The sequence below is a fragment of the Erinaceus europaeus genome, chromosome 14, assembly GCF_950295315.1.
Source record: "Erinaceus europaeus chromosome 14, mEriEur2.1, whole genome shotgun sequence".
Classification (NCBI taxonomy): domain Eukaryota; kingdom Metazoa; phylum Chordata; class Mammalia; order Eulipotyphla; family Erinaceidae; genus Erinaceus; species Erinaceus europaeus.
The window spans coordinates 29,289,603-29,306,475 of NC_080175.1; the positions used below are offsets into that span (position 1 = coordinate 29,289,603).

Consider the following 16,873-nt stretch of genomic DNA (forward strand, 5'->3'; position numbering starts at 1 on the left):
TACCACCTTAAGCCAGAGCTGAGTAGTGCTCAGGTAAAAAAAAAAAAGTCATTGATTTAAATGTGAAAAGATTGTGGGAACAGAATTTATCTTAGGTCAAAAGGAAATAGTTCTTCAAATGAACAAAAACTAAACAAATAAACTTTAGGTCAAGATATATATACTGAAATTCTAGGAGGGATATGATTATTTATTTTGGAGTCACTCCAAAATAGAGTAGAGTAGAGTAGAGTGGAGTGGAGTGGAGTGGAGTGGAGTAGAGTAGAGTAGAGTAGGGTAGGGTAGGGTAGGGTAGGGTAGGGTAGGGTAGGGTAGGGTAGAGTAGAGTAGAGTAGAGTAGAGTAGAGTAGAGTAGAGTAGGATAGGATAGGATAGGATAGGATAGGATAGGATAGGATAGGATAGGATAGGATAGGATAGGATAGGATAGGATAGGATAGGATAGGATAGGATAGGATAGGATAGAATAGAATAGAATAGAATAGAATAGAATAGAATAGAATAGAATAGAATAGAATAGAATAGAATAGAATAGAATAGAATAGAATAGAATAGAATAGAATGTCAGTATTTGCAGTGCACATGTACACAAACACACACACACAGATATATGGTAAATACAGTAGGGTCTTTTTAAAAGTTTTGTTTTTAGTTGTTTATTTTTTTAATTTTGGATAGAGATGAAGAAATGGATAGGGAAGTGGGGAGGGAGGGAGGAAGGCACTGCAGCACTGCTTCACTGCTTGAGAGGCTACCCCCTGCAGGTTGGGGTCAGCGGCTTGAACCTGGGTCCTGGGGCACTGTAATGTGTACACTCCAGAATAAGATTTTAATAGTAGAATCTAGATGGTGAATATAAAATTATTTCATCATTCCTGTTTGAAATTTTTTGTATTCTTCCTTCTCCTGGGTTTTATTTACTTAACATGATTTCTTCAAGTTTCATTCAAATGTGACCATGTCTTACAGCTGAGTATATGTACCAGTATATGTACTTTCTTTCTTTTAACCAGAGCACTTACCATCTCTGGTTTATGATGATGCAAGGGATTGAACCTGAGACTTTGGATCCTCAGGCATGAGAGTCTCTGCATAATCATTATGCTATCTATCGCTGTCCTACCACAACTTTCCTAGCCACTCTTGTTGTTTAGATTGTGAGGTTGCTTCCAAACTTGAGCTCTTAAAAATAGTGCTTCTGTGGACACAGGTGTACAAGTAGCATATGATTCCCACCTTTAGATGGACCTTAAGAAGCAAGGAAAGAAAGGGAAAATATAGGGTGAGATTTGGACTAGTTGTGGTCTGTTGCAGCACAACCGAGGACTGGGGGTGAGGGCGGCTGATTGTAGTGGTGAGAGGTTGGGGTTGGGAGAGGGTTGAGGACACAATAGAGGAGAACGGTGGTGTGTAGACACCTATCATTGGGAGATAAGAAATTGTACCCATGTTATGAAAACTGTCTTGTAAATCATTACTTCCCAATAAAACAATTTGAAAAAGGGAAAAAAAAAAAAACATGCTGGAGAACCAAGAGAGGAAAATGGAGTCTACGTTGAAGGGAATGTGATTTGAGAGAAGTGATGTTCTGTTATGTACATATACCACAAATTTCTTTCTCTTTTTTAAAAATATTTATTTAATTCCTTTTATTGCCCTTGTTTTATTGTTGTAGTTATTGTTGTTATTGATGTCGTCATTGTTGGATAGGAGAGAAATGGAGAGAGATGGGGAAGATAGAAAGGGGGAGAGAAGGACAGACACCTGCAGACCTGCTCCCCTGCAGGTGGGGCGTCGGGGGCTCAAATCCGGATCCTTGCGCCGGTCCTTGCGCTTTGCACCATGTGCGCTTAACCCACTGCACTACCACCTGACTCCCAAATTTCTTTCTTTCCCTTTTTATTTTCTTTCCATTTTATTGGGGAGTTAATAGTTTACAACATTGTCATACACATGGTTACAGTTTCCCAGTTTCACATTCCAGGTGTCTGCAAAATACTCTCATCCCCCAACCTAGGACCACAAACCATCCTCCAGGACCCCCTCTTCCCTTGCTTTGGTACAGTACACCACCTCCAGTTCAGGTTTCACCCTGTGTTCTCCCTTTCTGACCCCAACTCCTGAGTTTCTAAAGAGAATTTTTTTTCTTTATTAGTTGGATAGAGACAGCCAGAAATTGAGAGGGAGATAGAGAAGGAGAGAGAAAGACATCTGCAGCCCTGCTTCACCACTTGCAAAGCATTCCCCCTACAGGTGGGGACTAGGGGCTTGAACATGGGTCCTTGCGCATTGTTACATGTGCACTCAACCAGGTGTGCCACCACCCAACCCCTGCTAATTTAATTTTCGATAAGTGGAAGTAGACGTTGTTTTTTTCTTTATTGGGATGAATGTTTTTTAAATAATTTTAAATATTTATTTATTTTCCCTTTTGTTGACCTTGTTTTTTATTGTTATTGTAGTTATTATTGTTGTTATTGATGTTGTTGTTAGATAGGACAGAGATAAATGGAGAGAAGAGGGGAAGACAGAGAGGGGGAGAGAAAGACACCTGCAGACCTGCTTCACCGCCTGTGAAGCGACTCCCCTATAGGTGGGGAGCCAGGGGCTTGAACTAGCATCCTTGCACGGGTCCTTGCGCCTCGCACGTGTGCTTAACCCACTGTGCTACCAACTGACTCCTGGGGTGAATGGTTTACAGTCAACAGTGAAATACAGTAGTTGGTACATGTGTACCGTTTCTCAATTTTCCACATAACAATTCAACCCCCTCTAGGACCTCCTCAGCCAACATGTTCCAGGACCTCTCCCTCCACTCCTACCTCCACTCCCACCCCCACCTCAGAATCTACTACTTTGGTGGGAAGTAGAGATTTTGATATGGAAATTTCACGTTTTCCTAAAGTTCAATAAACCAAAAAATTGAGAGTGTGTTGTGTGCTGAGCACAATTTTAGACATTCTGACAAAACAGACAAAAAAAAAAAAAAAAATCCCTTCATAGGATTCTACATTTTAAAAGGGTTTGAAGAATTAAGATGTTGGGGCCTGGTGCTGGTGCACCTGGTTGAGCACAGTTGTTAAAATGTTCAGGGATCTGGGTTCAAGCTCCTGGTCTCCACTACCTGTAGGAGAGAAGCTTCATTAAGTGGTAAAGCAGGGCTGCAGGTGTCCCTCTGTCTCTCTCCCTGTCTTCCTCACCCCCTTCTCGATTTCTGGCTGTCTCTATCCAATAAATAAATAAAGATAGTTTAAAAAAAAAGAATTAAGATATTTACATCACAAATCAGAATGACTCTCCAGTGGTAGAAATACAGACATTCACTAGGGAGAGAGTAAGGTGGTGTTTTCCCAGCAGATTTTTTCATGTCCCTGACATAGTGCCATATAAGCTGTTTCATGCTCTGCTTTCCTCAAGCCCATCTGTGTTCTCATTTCCTCTCCTGTTCTTTTTACTTCCATCTGGAGTTGGTGGAACAGCTTATATAAGCTATTTCTGATTAACTTTTAAAAGAAATGTCCAGGCCTCTAAAGTGACCCAGATATGAACAAATTAGAAGTTGCCTTTCTTTCATAGTGTATTCAGTCAGAACAGAGAAGATGAGGATGGTATTCATGGGCTTTCACATTAAAACAGAAGACTTTACCATCTCCTGTCTAGTCTTAGGCTTGAATCCTGAAATTCAGCCAGGCTTGACTTCAGCAAAGTCCAGGGTGTGTATTCCTCAGTGGTTACGAACTCATTCCAATAGGGTAGGAGGTTAGTCAGTAAAGTATTTATTGAGCCAGACCCTTCTTTGCTTGAGTCATTTTCCAGTTGAGCATAAAAGGGTTCTCATGGAGAAGTTTTAACTCTTTCAGATCATAAAGGTCATTCTTCGATGAACAGGATAGATCTCTTCTCCTTCTCCTTCTCCTTCTCCTTCTCCTTCTCCTTCTCCTTCTCCTTCTCCTTCTCCTTCTCCTTCTCCTTCTTCTTCTTCTGTTTGCCCTTCTTCCGTAGCCAGTCAACAGCAAAGCTGTCAGGAGCTGTTTGTTGCTGGCTTTGAAAGTGACTGGGATCCATGTGGATTCAGTCGGCTAGGAAGGATCGTCAGTTTCCCCAATGAATGGGTACTCACGGGATAATGCTATGGGGCTTATGCTAACTCTTAATATGAGATGATGAAGTATATACTTAGTCTGATTGTGAGATGGAATTTGAGGAAATGTATGTAAGGAGGAAAGTGATACCCCCTTTGGCCCATTCTTGAGGAGTGCTTGTACTAACATACAGATGACTGAGAGATTGTAAAATATGTTTGTGTGTGTTTTTAAAGAGCCATTTATGACTCCACCCTTGTGCAGAAATCTGACATCTGGCAACATCAGCCCCCTGGAAGACAGCCAGAAAATAAGGAAGGGGCCTCAGAACACGTAAGAAGTAACTGTTGGGAACTCTAGGGCTGCCACATGCATTTCACCAGCACAGAAAAGCTTGTTAGCTTTTCATTTAGAGTTTGTTTACTTGTTATGTATCTGGGAACTTTTAATAACTTTGCTGGTGTTTATGTGGTCCCTTCTCCCCAGGATAGTATAAACAACAAACTGGAAAGAGGGTGGAAAGGTTGACAGAGGAAATCAACAAAGGGAAGACTGATAGCAAAAGGGGAAAAAAGACCTTAAAGTTAGACAGTGGTGGTATTGTGTATTGTAACACACTATACTAATGTATGATCTTAGTAATAAGCCTGCATTCATCAGCCAGAGCAGATCATGTTGAGTCTCTGCAGCGGAAGAAAGTGGGGGCTTGGACCCTGACCCTGTGCATGGTAGTGTGTGTGCTCTACTGGGCGAGACACCACCTGACCCCATCTGTCTTATTTTTAAACGTATATTGGCATGTTGAAATGGTTAATTACATAGCATTTATGTCCCTGAAATAGCATATTCTCTGGTGATGCTATGCTGGTGACAGAGTTGAGCTTGCATTTGATTATGGAAGTGATGTTTTGGAGTGGCCTCTAGTATTCTCTTTCTTTCTTTTTCTAATTATTTATTTATTTTCCTTTTGGTGCCCTTGTTTTTTTATTGTTGTTGTAGTTATTTTTGTTGTTATTGATGTTGTCGTTAGGACAGAGAGAAATGGAGAGAGGAGGGGAAGACGGGGAGAGAAAGGACAGAGAGAAATCGAGAGAGGAGGGGAAGACAGAGAGGGGGAGAGAAAGATAGACACCTGCAGACCTGCTTCACCCCCCTGTGAAGTGACTCCCCTGCAAGTGAGGAGCCTGGGGCTGGAACCGGGATCCTTACACCGGTCCTTGTGCTTTGCGCCACATGCGCTTAACCCACTGCGCTACCACCTGACTCCCATTTAGTTTCTTTCTAACACCAGCAATGTAACTGTGTGACTTTGGACAAATCACATGATCCCTCTGGTCTGTGTGCTCGCTCACCTGCAAAATAGGATCAGTAACATACTTTATAGAGTTGTGAGAATTTGAGGGGATGGAGTATGTAATGCTTGCCATACTGTACATTAGGCATTAGTACAATTTTTATCCATATCATTATCCTCTTGATGATTTTTATGAAAGTATTACTCTCTTTTTTTTTTTTTTTCCTTCCCTATAAGAGCACTGCTTAACTCTGGTTTATGGTGGTGCAGGGGGATTGAATTTAGGACTTTGGAGCCTCAGGCCTCAGGCTTTGCATAACCATTATGTTTACTATCCCTACCCCCACTCAATTCTCTAGTTTTTGAACAAAGAAATTGAAGCCCCAAGAGTTTAATATGACCAAAGTGAAGTAGCTAAAAGGTTGTAGAATCTTGTTTTTTGAACCTTGTTCTGATGAGTGCATTGCATTCACAGTATGTGTGAGAATTACTCAAAATTTTAATATTTAAAGGCAATATGTGGTCACAGAAAGCGAATCAAAACTGTGAAACACCGGGGGAAGCCAGGCACTATTTTATCAGAGAGAAGAGGAAAGAAAGGAACGGCACTCTGAAGTAGTAATAGATGTAGGTGTGGCTTTGAAAGGAAGTGAAGGCAGAAATATAGAAAAAAATGGGCAAAAAAAAAAAGATATAAATATAGGTATAGCTTGTTATAGATAAAAAGTCAACCTATATCTGTGACTTTGGGAGAATGACAGGAGGGAATGAGGACACACAACTCTGGTGGTGGGAACATTATAGTATTACACTCCTATTGGGAGTCAGGCTGTAGCGCAGTGGGTTAAGCGCAGGTGGCGCAAAGCACAAGGACTGGCATAAGGATCCCGGTTCGAACCCCAGCTCCCCACCTGCAGGGGAGTCGCTTCACAGGCGGTGAAGCAGGTCTGCAGGTGTCTATCTTTCTCTCCCCCTCTCTGTCTTCCCCTCCTCTCTCCATTTCTCTCTGTCCTATCCAACGACAGCAACAACAACAATAATTATAATAACCACAACAATGATGGAAACAAGAGGGGGAAAAATGGTCTCCAGGAGCAGTGGATTCGAGCCCCGGCAATAACCCTGGGGACAAAAAAAAAAAAAATCTTATAGGCACTCCCCTATAGTTCGCTCCTGAACTAGTTATCATCTGCCTGACATGTCTGTCGACATCACTGTTGTCTTAGATTGTAAACAGAACCAAGCTGCAACTTTTTTGTTTGTTTGTTTGTAATTAGGCACTGAGTGCTTTCTGTTGCGATCATAGTTTATATATGAGATGAAAGAATTCTCATCTACCAACAGCAGATGAGCACTCGCGGCAAATAAAGAAAAATAAGACTTGGGGGCAGGACACTTTGGAGAACTTTATTTTTGTTAGTCCTTGAAAGACTTAAGGGGGTGGAGTGCTGACCATAGCTGGTTGTTTACAGGTGCATGTGTACTAGTTCCTCCCTTTTGATCGCTGAGACACATGTGAAGGTAACAGACACATCTTACTACAGCTCAGCAGTGCAAGGACGCCATGTTGAACAGAAAATACATGCTTGGTCTGAGATAGTGAGCTATATCTTAGCTTCATAGGCCTTACTTTCTCTTTTTATTTTATTTTATGGCTGTTAGTTCTTTAATTTGTGTTATTTATTTTGGATAGAGAGAAAAATGGCGTGAAAAAGGGGGAGACAGAAAGGAGTAGAGGAGAAACAGCTTCCCTCTTGCAGGTTAGGACCCAGGGTTTAAACTCAAGCCCTTGTGCCCTCTACCAGGTGTGCGCTACTTGGTGCTGCCTTTTTTGTTTGCTTTGCTTAAGATTTATTTATTGAGAAAGAGAAAGAGAGAAAGAGAGAGAGAAAACGAGAGACCATCACTCTGACACATGTGATGTTGGGGATTGAACTCAAGTCCTCATGTGTATCCACTGCACTACTCCTGACTAATGTGCTTTAAATTTCAGCTATTGACACAAAGTCCTGCTGTAGTTTTCAGGTGGTGTGACTGGTTTTTTAAAGACACAATCTCACTACTTTAAGGTGGAATCCTGGCCCTGCTGCTGGGAAAAGCGTGACCTCAGACATTTCAGTTAAGCCTCCACTTGATGGCTGTGGGGAGTAAATGTAATGGCTTTAGTATTAGTGCTGATAACTGTATGCACTCTATGTGTTACTTTCTTTTTCTTTATATTTTTTAAGTCCTTTTTTTTTTTTTTTTTTTTTTTTTACTATTTTATTCCCTTTTGTTGCCCTTGTATTTTATTGCTGTTTTAGTTATTATTGTTGTTGTTGATGTCGTCGTTGTTGGATAGGACAGAGAGAAATGGAGAGAGGAGGGGAAGATAGAAAGGGGGAAAGAAAAACACCTGCTTCACTGCTTGTGAAGCGACTCCCCTGTAGGTGGGGAGCCGGGGGCTCGAACCAGGATCCTTATGCTGGTCCTTGGGCTTTGCGCCACCTGCGCTTAACCCGCTGCGCTACCACCCGACTCCCCCCCCCCCCTTTTTTTTTAAACCAGAGCACTGTTCAGCTCTGGCTTATGGTGGTGCGGGGGATTGAACCTGGGACTTTGGAGCCTCAGGCATGAGAGTCTGTTTGCATAACCATTATGCTATCTACCCTCCACCCATGTTGTTACATGTTATATTTTAAAAGTGCACTATTAGCCATGTTAAAAACTGATATTACCTGGGGCCAAAAGATAGCTCACTAGGGTAAGCCACAGACTTTACCATGTACAAGGCCCAGGTTTGAGCCCCAGCACCACATAGGAGGTGCCATGGAGCCAGGGGGAGATTTGAGTGCTATAGTCTTTATCTGAAATAAAAATAATGTTTAAACTCACTCAGGAGCAGTGAGAACCTCACACTGGGGGAAAAAGTTTTCTATTTCTCAATGTGCATGTTTTCTGGCACTCATGGGTAGAATTATTATTATTATTATTTACCTCTTGCTTTTCTCTTATTGCTACCAGGGTTATCTCTGGGGCTTGGTGCCTACATAATAAATCTACTGCTCTTGATGGCCATTTTTTCCTTTTTTTTTTTTTTTTCATTTGATAGAACACCAAGAAATTGAGAGGTGGAGGGAGAGAAGAGAGACACCTATGTCACTACTTCAAGGTCATGAAGCTTCCTCACTGCAGGTGGGGCTAAAGCCCCATCTTCGTGCATGGTGATGTGTGTTCTCATCACTGCCTGACCCCAGTGGTAGAAGTTTTTTACTTTTAATTCTGGAGTTACTTTGAGACTCAAATGAAAAAGGCATTAGGAAATTACTGTTTCTCATTCCTTCACTGGCTTCATTGTAACTATTTTTGTATCTTGAGCTTTATCATTATCAACATACAAATCTAAAGTGTATTGTCTTAAGTACCTATGTTTTCCCCTTTCTTTTGACCTTTCTGTGCAGGCTGTGAAAATGGAGGCTGGTTCAGTGGTTCGAGCTATCTTTGATTTCTGCCCCAGTGTCTCAGAAGAACTGCCACTCTTTGTGGGAGACATTATTGAGGTGTTGGCAGTGGTTGATGAATTCTGGCTTCTTGGGAAGAAAGAAGATGTTACAGGTAAGAGATGTATAGTTTTTCATATACAAAATACACTATAGGCCCTCCCATCTTTTCATACTAAGAATAAAAGTTACGTAAGAATTGCAGATCAGGGACCGGGTGGCGGCACACCTGGTTGAGCACACACATTACAGTGCGTAGGGCCCCGGGTTCAGCCCTGGGTCACCGCCTGCAGGGGGAACCTTCACGAGTGGTGAAGCAGGGTTGCCGGTGTCTCTCTGTGTCTCTGTCTTTATCCCCCCCTCAATTTCTCTCTGTCGCTAATAAATAAAAAATATTTTTAAAAAAGAAAAAGGAAGGAAGTGAAGGCAGGACTGTAGAAGTGAGTAAAAATGGGCTAATAGTAATAAAAAAAAGAAAGAATTGTATGTACATCAATAGAATCAAGAATTATTTGTGATTTCCTTTATATTCATCCTATGATTTCTGTTATCCAGGAGAGAGAGTACTTGTTATCATTCTTCTCTCCTTACTGGGCCCTTCAAGAGGTTGGAATGAGCAGAGGCCAGCTGCCCCAGTCCTAGCTTTCTGTCCTAGTCTTTCCTTTTCTCTTCCAGTGTTTTACCTTTGCATCTAGCACTCTTATTTCTCTTCAGAATGCTTTCCACTTTCTAGAACTTCCTGTTGTTTACCATTGTTTTTTCTTTCTACCAAGTTATGATTAAGATGATTTTTAAATTTCATATAGGAGAGATTTAAGAGAGCAACCGGAGCATGACTCTGATACACATCATACCAGGCATTAAATCGGTTCGGGTCTTGTGTTCTGCCAATTTTTTCTTGGGCCATTCCCTGCCGGTGGCTTCTGGTACATAAAGTGATTCTCTTGCTTTCTCTAGCTGTTTCCTTTTAAAACTTGCCACCCTTCCTCTCATTCTTTTCAAGAGAACCTAATGCATCCTGCTTACTCCTTCCCTCCCTCCCTCCCTCCCTCTCTCCTTCCTTCGTCTCTTCCTTCCTTCCTTCCTTCCTTTTTGCCTCCAGTGTTATCCCTGGGGCTCAATGGCTGCACTATGAATCCACTGCTCCTGTGGCTTTTTTTTTTTTTTTTTTTTTTTTTGATAGAACAGAGAGAAATTGAGAAGAGGGAAAGGGAAGACAGAGAGGGAGAGAGAACAGACACCTGTAGGCCTGCTTCATCGCTTGTGAAGCGACCCCCTCCCACACACACACAGGTAGGATCTTTGAACTGTTCTTTGCACTTCATACTATCTGTGCTTAACCTGATGTGCCTACTCCTCCCCCCTACTTCTAAGTCCACATTTGGTCTAAATTTATTAAAATGACCTTCCATGGCACAGGAGGTGGCACAGCAGGTAAAGAATTGGCCACTCAGGCATGAAATCCTGAGTTCAGTCTTCAGCATTGCATGTGTAAGAGTGATGTTGTCTCTCTCCCCCACCCCATAAATAATAAATAAGTCTTAAAAAAAAATTGGGTGGTCCAGGAGATGGCACAGTGGATAAAGTGTTGGACTCTCAAGCATGAGGTCTTAAGTTCAAGCACATGCACCAGAGTGATGTCTGGTTCTTTCTCTCTCTCCTCCCATCTTTCTAATAATAAATAAATAAAATCTTTTAAAAAATTAGAAAAAAAAACTGGTACACCCAGTTGAGCTCATATATTACCATGTACAAGGAACGTGGTCTGAGCCCTCTCTCTCCACCTGCCAGGAGGACACTTCACAAGCAGTGAAACAGTCTACAGGTATCTCTCCTTTTTCTTCTATCTCTGTCTCCTCTCAATTTCTGTTTTTTTCTATCAAATAAAGTAGAAAAAAAAGTTTCTGGGAGTGATAGATTCATAGTGCTGGTACCAAGCCCTAGAAATAACCCTGGTGGCAATTTAAAGAATCAAATAAAATAGCAAACTTCTAAGTGACACAGAGAGAGAGAAAAAAAAAAAACAGCGCATCACTTTGTCACATGCAATATTAAGGATTGAACTCAGGACCTCATGCTTATGGGTCCATTGTGTTAGCAACTGCACCACCTCCCAGGCCAAGTATACCATATATATATATATATATATATTTTTTTTTTTTTTTTCCTCCAGGGTTATTCCTGGGGCTCAGTGCCTGCACCATGAATCCACTACTCCTGGAGGCTACTTTTTCCCCCTGTTGTTGCCCTTGTTTTTATTTTTTTTATTTTTTATCATTGTTGTAGTTATTATTATTGTTGTTATTGATGTCGTTGTTGGATAGGACAGAGAGAAATGGAGAAAGGAGGGGAGACAGGGAGGGGGAGAGAAAGATAGACACCTGCAGACCTGCTTCACCACTTGTGAAGTGACCTCCCTGCAGGTGGGGAGCCAGGGCCTTGAACTGGGATCTGCAGACCTGCTTCACCACTTATGAAGTGACCCCCCTGCAGGTGGGGAGCCAGGGCCTTGAACTGGAATCCTTATATTGGTCCTTGTGCTTTGCACCATGTGGCTTAACCCGCTGCACTACTGCCTGACCTCTGGCCAAGTGTACAAGTATGTTCTCTAATTTTTAGTACTACGTGAGTGTTAAATTTAGGTTCAGGAAAAAAAAAAAAATCATTTGTCCTTACCCACAGAAAAAGGAATGTCAGTATCAGAAATGTTTTATTTAATTTATTTATTTCTTTATTTCCAGGACAATTTCCCAGCAGTTTTGTAGAAATTGTAACCATTCCCAGTCTAAAAGAGGGAGAGAGGCTCTTTGTCTGTATTTCTGAATTTACATCCCAGGAACTGAACAGTCTTCCACTTCATCGAGGTAAGTTGATCATCTAAAAGTAGGCTTTTAAATTAGACTGGTAGTTACTCTGTTTTGATAACTAGATCCTATTTTGAATTTGAATAAGTAGCTAACCTCTACAAAGTCTTCAGCAATACCAACATAGTGCTGACAATGATAATATCTTACATTTTAGTAGTAGTTTATAAATTCCACAGTAATTTTTTTCACAAATTCATTCATACTTGGTCCTCAACAGAGACTTAGGAGGTAGTAAAGTGAGTGTAAGTAATCTCATGCTATAAACTATGCAAATGAGATCCAAAGATGAGGAGTTTTGACCTTAGAATTTGAAGTCATCTTTGGGTCCATGCTCCTAGAGAGTTAAAGAATAGGAAAGCTGTCAGGGGAGGGAATGGGATACAGAGCTCTGGTGATGGGAATTGTGTGGAACTGCACCCCTCTTATCCTATGGCCTTGTCAGTGTTTCCATTTTATAAATAAAAATTAAAAAAAGAAAAAGAATTTGAGGTCATATCAGATCATTATAATTGGTAGCCACATTTCAGACTACAATTAACTTTTCTTTCCATAAAAAAATGACAGTGTAGGGGGTTGGGCAGTAGTGCAGTAGGTTAAGCACACATGGCATGAAGCACAAAGACTGGTGTAAGGATCCTGATTTGAGCCCCCAGCTCTCCACCTACAGGGGAGTTACTTCATAGGCAGTGAATCTGCAGGTGTCTATCTTTCTCCCTCTCTGTTTTCCCCTCCTCTTTCCATTTCTCTCTGTCCTATCCAACAATGACGGCATCAATAACAACAGTAATAACAACAATGGTAAAACAACAATGGCAACAAAAGGGGGAAAAAAGCCTCAGGGGCAGTGGATTCATAGTGCAGGCACCGAGCCCTAGCAATAACCCTGGAGGCAAAAAAAAAAAAGTTGATGGGGCCAGGTGTACATCTGGTTAAGTGTACATATTACAGTGTGCAAGGACCTGGGTTCAAGCCCCTGGTCCCCACTTGCAAGGGGAAACTGTCACAAGTGGTGAAGCAGGACTGCAGGTGTCTCTCTGTCTCTTTGCCTTTCTATCTCCCCTCCCCCTTGATTTCTCTTCATCTCTATCCAATAATAAATTTAAAAAAATTAATAAAATGACTTTGTGGGGGCTGGGCAGTAGCGCAGTGGGTTGGTTAAGCACACATGGCGCGAATTGCATGGATGGGCATAAGGATCCTGGTCGAGCCTCCGGCTCCCCACCTGCAAGGGGGTCACTTCTCGGTCGGTGAAGCAGGTCTGCAAGTGTCTGCCTTTCTCTCTCCCTCTCTGTCTTCTCTCCTCTCTCGATTTCTCTCTTATCCAACAGCAACAACAGCAATGATAACAATAGTAATGACAACAACAAGGGCAACAAAATGGGAAAAATGGCCTCCAGGAGCAGTGGATTAGTAATGCAGGCACTGAGCCCCAGCAATAACCCTGGAGGCAAAAAAGAAAAAGAAAATTGACATTGTTTTGGTAACAACATTACCATTTTTAATGTATAATAGTAGAGCAAGAATTGAGATACGAAAATTGAGGGATAAAATTTAATTTTATTTATTCATAAATACAAGATAGGGAAAGAGAAAACCAGGGCATCACTTGGCACATAGGATATAGAAATTGAACTCAGGGCCTCGTGTTTCCAAGCCCTATTCACTGAGCCACCTCTTGACCCCTGAGTAGTTCTTCCTACTTGCCCTCAGATAGACATATGGATTCTAAACCCTTGCAACATCTATACCTGATTTAGACCCATCTGTTTTTGTATAAGCTCAGAAACCAGTAGTGTTCCAGCAACTGAAACAACTAGTATGATGATTCAAAGAAACTATCAAAATGGTAGAATTAACTAGGTATGTTGTTAACATTGATGTTCACTCTTTTAAGTATGGCAAAAAAGGGATAGGTTTAACTTGATAAACCATGTATACACATGAAAGAGAAAGAAATCTAACAGATTTCTCTAAGCCTTAATAATAAAAAAAAATTGGACTTTGAGTTAATTCTCCAAAACCTATTTTAAGAGCATTTTATTTTATTTTATTTTTTATTGCCAACAGGGACTTGGTGCTGGCACTATGAATCCACTGCTCCTGGTGGTCTTTGTCCTCTCCCATAAATAAACATTTTTAAAAAATATATAGCTCCACAACTTAATAGCAGTGTCCTTGGGCTAGTTAAATCACTATAAAGTGGAGGATAATAGTAGTTATTATCTCCAGTGAAGTTGTGAGGATTAAAGTTATATATATAAAACATCTAGCATATGGTAAGCCTTCAATACATGTCAGCTATTTTGTTATTTAAAATATTTATTTGGTAGAGATGGAGAGAAATGGAGGGGAAAGGGTGAGGTATGGTGAGAGAAAGAACTGTAGCACTGCTTCACTGCTCATGAAGCTTTTCCCCTGTAGGTAAGGACCAGGAGTTTGAACCCAGGTCCTTGTGCATGTAAAATGTGCACTCTTAACAGGTGGGCCACTGCCTAGCCCTTATTTTGATTATCTTTAACCTGGGATTTCTGGAATTTGGGTGACCTGTTTTCCCAACTATTATGTGAAAGTGTGTGTGTGTGCGTGTGCGTGTGCGTGTGCGTGTGTGTGTGAATTCTTTAGGGAGCTTCTGTCCAGCAGGTGTCACCCTTTCTCCAATGTTACCAATTGCTTTTGGATTTTCCCTTGTATTTTGAGTTATATTTAGAATCAGAAAGTTATATTTAAACTTAGAAGGACCAGTGCAGGAGACCAGTGCCACTGACTGTTCTAAAACTGAGTGTGTGTGTGTGTGGGGGGGGCCGCTAGGTTCAGGCAGTAGTACAGTGGGTTAAGCGCACAGGGTGCAAAGCACAAGGTCTAGCATAAGGATCCTGGTTCAAGCCCCCCACTCCTCACCTGCAGGGGAGTTGCTTCACAAGCAGTGAAGCAGATCTGCAGGTTCTATCTTTCTCTCCCCCTCTCTGTCTTCCCCTCCTCTCTCCATTTCTCTCTGTCCTATCCAACAATGATGACATCAATGGCAACAACAATAATAACTACAGCGATAAAACAACAAGAGCAACAAAAAGGAAAATAAATAAATAAATATTAAAAAGAACAGTGAGGGATGAAGAAAAACAAAAACAGAAGTGTTTAAAATGAAAAGACCGAGTGAGAAAAAGGAAAGAAAAACCTCACGTACATTATGGAGGATGGTGACATATCATTAGTAATTGGCTCATTTAACAAAAATGCTGATCCCTTGTCCTTTAACATCATGTGCCTAGGCCGACACTCCACCATCTTCTTCAAAAAAGACTAAAACAATTGATAGATAAACTTACATGCAGATAAGCAGGAAAGTGATATTTATCAATCAAAGCTCATGCATCATAAATTGTGCTGTGTGAGATATCAACCAGGAGATGGCTCACTTGGAAACTTCAGACAGTCTGCATGAAGCACACAGTCCTTTGGGCAGTAGGGCTCAGTGAGAGGCTCTCTACAGTTAGCCTGATACTCAGATTCTAAAGATTCCCATTCATTCTTATTTTAGTGTGTGTGTGTGTGTGTGTGTGTGTGTGTGACTGATAATGGGTTACAAGGTTGTAAGATTACAGGATATAGTTCCACACCATGCCCACTACCAAAGTTCTGTATCCTCATCCTCTCACCTCCCAAAGACTGGGCATGGGAAGTGTTATGGCATCAGATGATGTTGAATTGCTGTGATTTTTTTTCTCTATTTCTCTGAGAAAAAGTGACTCAGAGTAGTGAAAATCATATATTTATGAGGCCCCACCTACTAAAGAAAAGAAATTCAGTTGAAATGTCAGCCTACCATACAATGAGTGAAACTTACCAAAACAGTTACCCAGCTGTAAATAGATAAGAAAACAAACTTTATAATAAAGGTCTCATGGAAAGCAGGGAAAACTAGGAAAATGGTATAGCTCTGTAGCTTTAAGAACTTTAGTTCAAGGTGCTGGGTGGTGATGTGCCTGATAGGCCACATGCATTGCCATGCACAAGCACCTGGTTCAAGCCCTCTGGTCCCCACCCGTGGGGAGGTGGGTGAGGAGTTTCACGAGTGATGAAGCAACACTGCGGCTTCCCCCCTCCCTCCTCTCCCCCTTCTTTCCTCCCCTGTCAATTTCTCTCTCTCTGTCAAAAAGAGAGAGAAATAAATGGCTGAGTGAATAAATGAATGAAGACTTCTGGGAGTGGTAGATTTGTTGTATAGGCACTGAGCTTCAGTGATAAGCCTGGTGGCAAAAAGAGAAAACAAATACTAGTTAATTTCATAACCAGTGGAGTGTGAATTATGGCATACTTTTAGTCACCAAAGGCACATTGTGTTTGAATAGTAGCCACATCTCCAGTGAGCTCCCTCTTTGGCCTTGGTGGAATGACCTTAGAACTAATGGTGTGTGTGTGTGGGGGGGTCAGGCGGTAGCGCAGCGGGTTAAGTGCATGTGGTGCAAAATACAAGGACTGGCGTAAGGATCCCGGTTCGAGCCCCCGGCTCCCCACCTGCAGGAGGAGTCACTTCATAGGCTGTAAAGCAGGTTTGCAGGTGTCTTTCTCTATCTTTCCCTCCTCTCTGCATTTCTCTGTCCTATCCAACAATGATGACATCAATAACAACAACAATAATAACTACAACAACAAAACAACAGGGACAACAAAGGGAAAATAAATAAAATAAATAAATATTTAAAAAGAACTAATGTGGGGATCACTTACAGATCTCAAAACTCCAAACTTCCAAACTCTGGCCAATAGATACTGAATCATAAATTAAAGGAATATAGACATAAAGAACCAGAGGGTTGGGTAGACAGCATAATGGTTATGCAGAGAGAGTCTTGCCTGTGCCTCCAAAGTCCCAAGTTCAGTCCCCTGCACCACTGTAAACCAGAACTGAGCAGTACTTTGTTAAAAATTAAATAAGGGGTGGTCCGGGAGGTGGCACAGTGATAAGGCTTTGGACTCTCAAGCATGAGGTCCTGAGTTTGATCCCCGGCAGCACATGTACCAGAGTGATGTCTGGTTCTTTCTCTCTCCTCCTATCTTCTCATGAATAAATAAATAAAATCTTAAAAAAATTAAATTAAATAAGGGGAGGGAGATAGCATGATGGTTATCCAAAAAAGGTGTTCAAGTCTG

The 16,873-nt window shown here is 41.4% G+C and overlaps 1 protein-coding gene across 3 annotated transcripts in view; it reads left to right on the forward strand.

Moving 5' to 3' along the window:
* DNMBP (dynamin binding protein) overlaps positions 1 to 16,873 on the forward strand; it is a 135,595-nt gene that overhangs the window by 43,592 nt on the left and 75,130 nt on the right. For 2 of the 3 annotated variants that reach the window (XM_007530263.3, XM_060171494.1), the window contains exons 2-3: positions 8,817 to 8,970; positions 11,597 to 11,719. In XM_007530263.3, the coding sequence (XP_007530325.1) occupies positions 8,826 to 8,970; positions 11,597 to 11,719 (268 nt within the window). In that variant the 5' untranslated portion in view covers positions 8,817 to 8,825. Of the gene's footprint in view, positions 1 to 6,835; positions 6,898 to 8,816; positions 8,971 to 11,596; positions 11,720 to 16,873 lie in introns of those variants that run through there. The other variant, XM_060171493.1, reaches the window with a different exon arrangement.